This window comes from Triticum dicoccoides, chromosome 1A, assembly GCF_002162155.2.
Source record: "Triticum dicoccoides isolate Atlit2015 ecotype Zavitan chromosome 1A, WEW_v2.0, whole genome shotgun sequence".
Classification (NCBI taxonomy): domain Eukaryota; kingdom Viridiplantae; phylum Streptophyta; class Magnoliopsida; order Poales; family Poaceae; genus Triticum; species Triticum dicoccoides.
In genome coordinates, this window is record NC_041380.1 from 288917853 (window position 1) to 288928273 (window position 10421).

Below are 10421 nucleotides of genomic sequence, written 5' to 3' on the forward strand. Positions count from 1 at the left end.
GGCGGCTGCATTGACGACGGAGGCGAGCCGATCCACCTCCTTGGCAGGCATCCGCGACTGTCCTCCTTCTCCGGCCGGCGACGCCCGGTTGAGCTCCTCCTTCCGTGGTTTCCTCACGACGAGGGCTCGACTCCTGGCTGCGGGGGGGGGGAGGAAGGACCGGAGGAGGGCGTGTCGCGCTCGTCGGCGCCAGCGGGAAGGAGGAAGGAGGAGGAAGGGGGAGAAGGGATGCGGCGGCCGGCGGCTATCCGGACGAGCAGCAAGGAGGGAGGGGGTGCAGCGCTGTCGAGCAAGGGAGGAAGGAGAGGTGTGGCGGCTAGGGTTGGTGCGGGTGTGGGCTCTGACGCAGCAACTCCGCGACCAGGATTGGGAGCGGAGCGCGCGCGGGGATTGGGCGAAAGCCTTTTCCACCCGAGATCGATCAACCCAGCCAATAAACACGTGGCGCGAGCCCATCAGTTATTGGACGGCAGAAACGACCGCGAGGTGAAATCGGATTTAACAGCAGGTAAAGATCTCACGGCTCATACACTCTAAATGGCCAGATCCAACAGCCAGTGAAGGAACTGATCGAGGGAGCATTCTCCAAGTGAGTTGGATAGTCTCTGTATTGTTTTAAATAATACTTCAAGCCTACTAATAAAGTAATCATTTCTTCTCAAAATAACATGACCAAAGAAAGTTATCCCTACAAAATCATATAGTCTGGCTATGCTCTATCTTCACCACACAAAGTATTTAAATCATGCACAACCTCGATGACAAGCCAAGCAATTGTTTCATACTTTTGACATTCTCAAAACTTTTTCAATCTTCACGCAATACATGAGCGTGAGCCATGGACATAGCACTATAGGTGGAACAAAATGGTGGTTGTGGAGAAGACAAAAAGGAGAAGATAGTCTCACATCAACTAGGCGTATCAACGGGCTATGGAGATGCCCATCAATATATATCAATGTGAGTGAGTAGGGATTGTCATGCAACGGATGCACTAGAGCTATAAGTGTATGAAAGCTCAAACTGAAACTAAGTGGGTGTGCATCCAACTTGCTTGCTCATGGAGACCTCGGGCATTTGAGGAAGCCCATCATCAGAATATTTTTTTCGATAAAGGGTGAATTTTATTAACTCAAAATAAAGCATCAAGAAGATACAAACATGATGAGCACACACCCGGCCTCTGCATAGTTAGGATGCACACAGCCAACACCAGCACACGCACAAAAACACGCCTGCAAATAGCAAAGTCATATAAGACCAAAGCTATGCATGTAGGCGAGGAAAAAAAACTCCAAAGCGATCAGATCCTGAATCGACAAACTATAACAATGACCATATCTGCACCGACCATGTCATGACATCACTCGGACGACGAGGTTCTTCAACAGCAACACCTTCAAGAAGGGAGCGACACTCAAGTGCCACCGTCACCGGATCCAGCCACCCAAGGCTACAATCTAGGTTTTCACCCTGAAGAATCAGTCCGAGCATTCTGAACAATGCCTTCAACAAGGTAACGACGTAAAAGTATCGCCATTGCCAGGTATACCCAACTCGGGTCAGACCTAGGCTTTCACCCCAGAGCTCAAGACTGGGTGCTCAAGTAGCACCACCATCAAAGTCATTCATGTGTTGTCACCACCACTTTTCCACAATCCCAGCAGCTACATGTGATGTGACCACCACCGCCGCACAACCATCCCTTTGCATCAAGACTTCGTCCATAGTTTGCATCTCGCCGCCGAAGTCAACCACCAAATCTACGGAGACGAAACTCTCAGAATCTTTTGATGGTGACCGCAATCGGCAGCGAGGCCGCCGCCATACCGGATCTAATTCCCGGTGACGCAATCAAAGCAGATCTGCCACACTGCGACAATTAGCCGCCGGCGCACTCAGCCAGGAACTCCGCCTAGTAGTGAAGACCCGACCATGCCACTGCACAGCAAGACTCCAGGCAGCCATGACCATGTGTAACCGGCCGCCTGGACGGCTGCCGAGCATCTGCATGCACGTGCACATCTTAAGCAGCCGTGTGGATGCATCCACGCACCAGCCCCGTACTCCAGACCATGGACTTCATTTAGATCGGAAGGCCAGAATCACAAGGTAGCCGCCAGATCGGGAGGCAAGCCATGGACAGATCCTAAAGCCAGCGGCCAGATCGGAAGTTGACCGCCAAGGGGAAGAACAGAAGGAAAAGAAGAGGCCGGAGATGCCCCGCCGCCGCCGTCCGCCGGGCGGCCGGCCTCCTCCGGCGGCGGCGTGGTGAACGGCGCTCCGTGGGAGGGCTTCCGAGGTGGCCGCGACGGCGCCCCGGAGTCGCGTGAAGCGACCCGGGAGGCTAGGGAGTAGTTTTACTAGATGAAAATTCTCACTAGTATATGAAAGTGACAACTCAAGAGACTCTCTATATAAAGATCATGGTGCTACTTTGAAGCACAAGTGTGGTAAAAGGATAGTAGCACTGTCCCTTCTCTCTTTTTTCTCATTTTTTGTTTTTTTTTCTCTTTTTTGGGCCTTCTCTTTTTTTGGCCTTTCTCTTTTTTTATTTTTTTTTATTTTTTTATTATTATTTTTTCGTCCGGAGTCTCATCCCGACTTGTGGGGAATCATAGTCTCCATCATCCTTTTCTCACTGGGGCAATGCTTTAATAATGATGATCATCACACTTTTATTTACTTACAACTCAATATTACAACTCGATACTAAAACAAAGATATGACTCTATATGAATGCCTCCGGCGGTGTACCGGGATATGCAATGATCTAGCGTAGCAATGACATCAAAAAACGGACAAGCCATGAAAACATCATACTAGCTATCTTACGATCATGCAAAGCAATATGACAATGATGCTCGAGTCATGTATATGATGATGATGGAAGTTGCATGGCAATATATCTCGAAATGGCTATGAAAATGCCATGATAGGTAGGTATGGTGGCTGTTTTGAGGAAGGTATATGGTGAGTTTATGGTACCGGCGAAAGTTGCGCAGTACTAGAGAGGCTAGCAATGGTGAAAGGGTAAGAGTGCGTATAATCCATGGACTCAACATTAGTCATAAAGAACTCACATACTTATTGCAAAAATCTATTAGTCATCGAAACAAAGTACTACACGCATGCTCCTAGGGGGGATAGATTGGTAGGAAAAGACCATCGCTCGTCCCCGACCGCCACTCATAAGGAAGACAATCAATAAACACCTCATGCTCCAACTTCGTTACATAACGGTTCACCATACGTGCATGCTACGGGACTTGCAAACCTCAACACAAGTATTTCTTAATTTCACAATTACTCGACTAGCATGACTCTAACATCACCACATTTATATTGCAAAACTATTGCAAGGAATCAAACATATTATATTCAGTGATCTACAAGTTTTATGTAGGATTTTATGACTAACCATGTGAATGACTAATTCCTGTCATCTCTCTAAATAGATATAAGTGAAGCAAGAGAGTTTAATTCTTTATACAAAAGATATGCCCGTGCTCTAATAAATATAAGTGAAGTAAAAGAGCATTCTACAAATGGCGGTTGTCTATGTAAAGAGAAACATGCAATCCAAACTTCAAATGATATAAGTGAAGCACATGAAGCATTCTATAAAGCCATACTCAAAAGATATAAGTGAAGTGCAAAGAGCATTCTATAAATCAACAAAGGATTATCTCATACCAGCATGGTGCATAAAAAAAATGAAAACTAGATGCAAAAGATACTCCAAGATTGCACATATCGTATGAACAAAACGAATCTGAAAACATACCGATATTTGTTGAAGAAAGAGGGGATGCTTCCCCAGCATCCCCAAGCTTAGACGCTTGAGTCTCCTTGAATATTTACTTGGGGTGCCTCGGGCATCCCCAAGCTTGAGCTTTTGCCTCTCTTCCTTCTTCTCACATCGAAACCTTCTCAATCATCGAACACTTCATCCACACAAAACTTCAACAGAAAACTCGGTAAGATCCGTTAGTATAATAAAGCAAATCACCACTATAAGTACTGTTGCAAACCAATTCATATTTTGTTTTTGCATTGTATCTACTGTAGTATAAATTTTTCATGGCTTAATCCACTGATATAAGTTGATAGTTTCATCAAAACAAGCAAACTATGCATCAAAAACAGAATTTGTCTAAAACAGAATAGTCTGTAGCAATCTGAACATTCACCATACTTCTGATACTTGAAAAATTGTACCAAAATTAGGAAAAATAAACAATTTGTATAGGAAAACAGTGCAAAAAGAATCATAACCATTTGACGTTCCAGCTAAAATGTAAAATTGTGCACTACAGACAAAGTTTCTGTCCTGCACCGTACAAACCATCAAGCAAATGTAAACATCCTAAAGGCAAACCTTGGCACATTATTTTTATAATACAATGGAATTGTACAAGGGGATAATTATTTTTGTTGAAAATTTTCTGTAATCAAGATTCACAAAGTTGTCGTGAGCATGAACAAAGTTCAAGGAGCTCTCCCACTTCAACAGTGCTTGTCTTTCTCATTTTCACTTTCCTTTTTGAAAAGTTTTGGGTTCCCCTCTTTATTTTTGTTGTTTTTAAACTATATGAAAGCATTCAACAGAAATAAATGACTCTCTAAAACTTCCGGGTTGTCTCCCTGGCAGCGCTTTCTTTAAAGCCATTAAGCTAGGCATATAGTGCTCAAGTAATGGATCCACCCGGATCCCAAGGTATATCAAAGCCAATTTTAATTAACAATGATTTGTAATTTAGTAGTGAGCACAAAGCAACATATATCAAGCAATGACGAAGTCTAACCCTCTTCCTATGCATCGGCATGTCATAAAAGAATAATTCATGCACACCTAGTAAAGGCCAATGCATAGTATAAACATTTTCTTGCAATTTTATCATGTGGGAAGTATAGAGAGGTGGAGATATAGTTCCTCTCTCATAATAATTGCAAGTAGGAGCAGCAAGCACATGCATATTATATTCATTAAAATCATCATGTGTAACAGTAAAAGGCAACCCATCAATATAATCCTTAATAAGTGCAAACTTCTCTGATATAGTGTAGTCGGGAGAATTCAAAAAGATGATAGGACTATCATGTGTGGGTGCAATAGCAACAATTTCATGTTTAACATAAGGAACTATAGAAAGTTCATCTCCATAAGCATAATTCATATTGGCATCTTGGCCACAAGTATAGCAAGCATCATCAAAAAGGGATATTTCAAAAGAATCGACGGGATCATAGCAATTATCATAATATTCATCCTTTGGTAAGCACGAAGGGGAATTAAACAATGTATGAGTTGAAGAGTTACTCTCATTAGAAGGTGGGCATGGGTGATCAATCCGCTCTTCCTCCTTTTGTTCTTCGCTCTCCTCCTCATCTTTTTCATCCAATGAGCTCACAGTTTCATCAATTTCTTCTTCCATAGACTCCTGCAAAATATTAGTGTCTTCTTGGACAGCGGAGTATTTCTCAATATATTGTTTAACATAGCTATTAGAAGCATAATTATCATAGCAATATTTAAGTATAGCAAAATTTTCAGATTTGTGAAAAGTAGCATCATACTTTTCAATCAAATAAGCAATTTCATAAGCACCCTCAAAAGCAACAAATTCTTCAATTTGTTGAACATCATAGTAACTATGAACACCTTTAGCATAAGAAGATAAGATTCCATTATCAATAAACTCACATTGGTAGGGAATGTGTTTCTTAGGGTTTTCAGAACAGCAAGTAAAATCATATAATTCACATACATTCCAAGCATAGAATTGCAAACGTTGAATTTGACTCCATAATAATTTCCCTTTTTCAGATATACGGTGTCGCACATAACAAGCATGCTCATCTAAAGATTTGCCCTCAACTAAGCTAGTTGGGGTTTCGGCACGAGCACAAAGGGATCGAAGATGATCCGAGTAAAAAGCTTTAGCAGTGTGATAGATTTTGAGTGGTTCTTCAACCATTGGTTTAGTAGGTACAACTAATATTTTTGGTATTTTGTGTTTCCTACCCATAACTAAAGATAGAAAACAACTAAGAATAGCAAATAAAAATTACTTAGTGATAAAGCAAACAAGCACACACGAGAATATTCACCCCACGCTATTGCTCCCCGGCAACGGCGCCAGAAAAAGGTCTTGATAATCCACAAGTATAGGGGGTTGCAACAGTTTTCGATAAGTAAGAGTGTCGAACCCAACGAGGAGCTAAAGGTAGAACAAATATTCCCTCAAGTTCTATCGACCACCGATACAACTCTACGCATGCTTGACGTTCGCTTTACATAGAACAAGTATGAAACTAGAAGTGCTTTGTAGGTGTTGTTGGATAGGTTTGCAAGATAATAAAGAGTGCGAAAATAAAAGCTAGGGGTTGTGTAGATAAATAAACAATAAAGTAAATATAGCGAGTGTGGAAAAGTGGTGGTAGGAGTTGCGAAATTGCCCCTAAGCAATTGACTACTTTACTAGACCGATAGAAGTATTATATGGGAGAGGCCACTGCTAGCATGTCATCCCTGACTTGGAATTCTATGCACTTATGATTGGAACTATTAGCAAGCATCCGCAACTACTAATGTTCATTAAGGTAAAACCCAACCATAGCATTAAGATATATTGGTCCCCCTTCAATCCCGTATGCATCAATTTCTATGCTAGGTTGAAGCTTATGTCACTCTTGCCCTCCTATACATAGTCCTATCAACATACAACTAACCCTAGGGTGTGATCCACGCGCACAATCATATGATGGGCACCAAAGGACAGCAACATAACCACAAGCAAATTAAATCAATCATAGCAATTCATCAACCACCGATAGGACAACGAAAATATACTCACACATCATAGGATGGCAACACATCATTGGATAATAATATGAAGCATAAAGCACCATGTTCAAGTAGAGGGTACAGCGGGTTGCGGGAGAGTGGACCGCTGTAGATAGAGGGGGGAAGGTGATGGAGATGTTGGTGAAGATGGCGGAGGTGTTGGTGTAGATCGCGGTGATGATGATGATGGCCACGGCAGCGTTCCGGCGCCACCGGAAGAGAAGGGGAGAGGGGGACCCTTCGTCTTCTTCTTCCTTGACCTCCTCCCTAGATGGGAGAAGGGTTTCCCCTTTGGTCCTTGGCCTCCATGGCATGGGAGGGGCGAGAGCCCCTCCGAGATTGGATCTGTCTCTTTGTCTCTCTCTGTTTCTGCGTTCTCAGATTCCTCCCTTTCACTGTTTCTTATATTCCCGGAGATCCGTAACTCCGATTGGGCTGAAATTTTGACACAATCTCTATCCGGAAATTAGCTTTCTTGCGGTGAAAGAAGGGCATCAACCGCCTTACAGGGTGGCCATGAGGGTCAGGGGCGCACCTGCCTCCCCAGAGCGCGCCCCCTACCTCATGGGCCCCTCGAGCATCGTCTCGCGTGGATTCTTCTTCCCAAAAATCATATATATTCCAAAAAAAATCTCCGTCAGTTTTTATTCTGTTTGGACTCCATTTGATATGGATATTTTGCGAAACAAAAAACATGCAACAAACAGGAACTATCACTGGGCACTGGATCAGTATGTTAGTCCCAAAAATAGTATAAAAAGTTGCCAAAAGTATATGAAAGTTGAATAATATTGGCATGGAACAATCAAAAATTATAGATACGACGGAGACGTATTAGTATCCACTATGTTCTGAGATTGATGTTGTTATGACTTTGCTATGCTTAATGCTTGTCACTAGGGCCCGAGTGCCATGATTTCAGATCTGAACCTATTATATTTTCATCAATATATGAGAGTTCTAGATCCTATCTTGCAAGTCTATAGTCACTTATTATGTGTTATGATCCGTTAACCATGAAGTGACAATAATTGGGATACTTACCGGTGATGACCGTAGTTTGAGGAGTTCATGTATTCAGTATGTGTTAAATCTTTGTTCCGGTACTCTATTAAAAGGAGGCCTTAATATCCCTTAGTTTCCTTAAGGACCCCGCTGCCACGGGAGGGTAGGACAAAAGATGTCATGCAAGTTCTTTTCCATAAACACGTATGACTATGTTCGGAATACATGCCTACATTATATCAATGAACTGGAGCTAGTTCTGTGTCACTCTAGGTTATGACTGTTACATGATGAACCGCATCCGTCATAATTCTCCATCACCGATCCATTGCCTACGAGCTTTCCATATATTGTTCTCCGCTTATTTACTTTTCTGTTGCTATTGCTATCATCACTACAAAATACCAAAAACATTACTTTTACTATCACTACCTTTTTCTACCATTACCACTACTATCATATTACTTTGCTACCAAATACCTTGCTGCAGATATTAAGTTTCCAGGTGTGGTTGAATTCACAACTCAGCTGCTAATACTTGAGAGTATTCTTTGGCTCCCCTTGTGTCGAATCAATAAATTTGGGTTGAATACTTTACCCTCGAAAATTGTTGCAATCCCCTATACTCGTGGGTTATCAGAAACCAAATATATAGAGTTGGACTTGAGGTCGGAGGAGCTCCAGGGGGGCCGCGAGGTAGGGGGTGCGCCCTAGGGGGGGCAGGCGCGCCCCACCCTCGTGGACAGGTGGTGGGCCCCCTGGCCTTCATCTTTTGCAAGGATTTTTTATATTTTCCGAAAAGGTGTTCCGTGAAGTTTCAGGTCATTCCGAGAACTTTTGTTTCTGCACATAAATAACAACATGGTAATTCTGCTGAAAACAATGTCAGTCCGGGTTAGTTCCATTCAAATCATGCAAGTTAGTGTCCAAAACAAGGGCAACAATGTTTGGAAAAGTAGATGCGACGGAGACGTATCACATACCGAGCTTTGCCAAACGTTCATAACGTCTGCATGTGCTCCTGCAATAGGTCTGTCACCTAGCGGTGCATCAAGGACATAATTCTTCTATGCAGCAATGAGGATAATCCTCAGATCATGGACCTAGTCCGCATCATTGCTACTATCATCTTTCAACTTATTTTTCTCTAGGAACATATCAAAAATAAAACAGGGAAGCTATACGCGAGCAATTGATCTACAATATAGATAATGCAAAATACTACCAGGTACTAAGTTCATGATAAATTAAAGTTCAATTAATCAAATTACTTAAGAACTCCTACTTAGATAGACATCTCTCTAATCATCTAAGTGATCACATGATCCATATCAACTAAACCATGTCCGGTCATCACATGAGATGGAATAGTTTTCAATGGTGAACATCACTATGTTCATCATATCTACTATATAATTCATGCTCGACCTTTTGGTCTCAGTGTTCCGAGGCCATATCTGCATATGCTAGGCTCGTCAAGTTTAACCCGAGTATTCTGCGCGTGCAAAACTGGCTTGCACCCATTGTATGTGAACGTAGAGCTTATCACACAAGTGGTGTCTCGGCACAACGAACTGTAGCAATGGTGCATACTCAGGGAGAGCACTTATACCTTGAAATTTAGTGAGAGATCATCTTATAATGCTACCATCGAACTAAGCAAAATAAGATGCATAAAGGATAAAAATCACATGCAATCAATATAAGTGATATGATATGTCCATCATCATATTGTGCCCTTGATCTCCATCTCCGAAGCACCGTCATGATCACCGTCGTCACCGGCTTGACACCTTGATCTCCATCGAAGCATCATTGTCGTCTCGCCAACTATTGCTTCTACGACTATCGCTAGCGCTTAGTGATAGAGTAAAGCAATTACATGGCAATTGCATTTCATACAATAAAGCGACAACCATATGGCTCCTGCCAGTTGCCGATAACTGTGTTACAAAACATGATCATCTCATACAATAAAATTTAGCATCATGTCTTGACCATATCACATCACAACATACCCTGCAAAACAAGTTAGACATCCTCTACTTTGTTGTTGCAAGTTTTACGTGGCTGCTACAGGCTGAGCAAGAACTGTTCTTACCTGCGCATCAAAAACCACAACGCGGTATAGTGATTGTTTTTTGATCTTCAGAAAGAACCCTGTTCATTGAATCTAATTCAACTAAAGTTGGAGAAACTGACACCCACCAGCCACCTGTGTGCGAAGCACGTCGGTAGAACCAGTCTCGCGTAAGCGTACGTGATACGCCTCCGTCGTATCTATAATTTTTGATTGTTCCATGCCAATATTATTCAACTTTCATATACTTTTTGGCAACTTTTTATATTATTTTTGGGACTAACATATTGATCCAGTGCCCAGTGCCAGTACCTGTCTGTTGCATGTTTTGGTTTCGTAGAATATCCATATCAAACGGAGTCCAAACGGGATAAAAACGGAGGCAGCTTATTTTTGGAAAATATGGAAAATTCAGAAGGAAAATCAACGCGAACCGGTGCCCGAGGTAGTCACGAGGCAGGGGCGCCCCCCTAGGGCGTGCCCCTA

At 42.5% G+C, this 10421-nt stretch overlaps 1 protein-coding gene across 1 annotated transcript in view; it reads right to left on the minus strand.

Moving 5' to 3' along the window:
- LOC119352815 overlaps nt 1-456 on the minus strand; it is a 5554-nt gene extending 5098 nt beyond the window's left edge. Inside the window, exon 1 of the mRNA XM_037619403.1 lies at nt 37-456. Coding sequence (XP_037475300.1) covers nt 37-456 — 420 coding nt within the window. The remainder of the gene's footprint in view (nt 1-36) is intronic.
- Nucleotides 457-10421: the final 9965 nt, after the last annotated feature.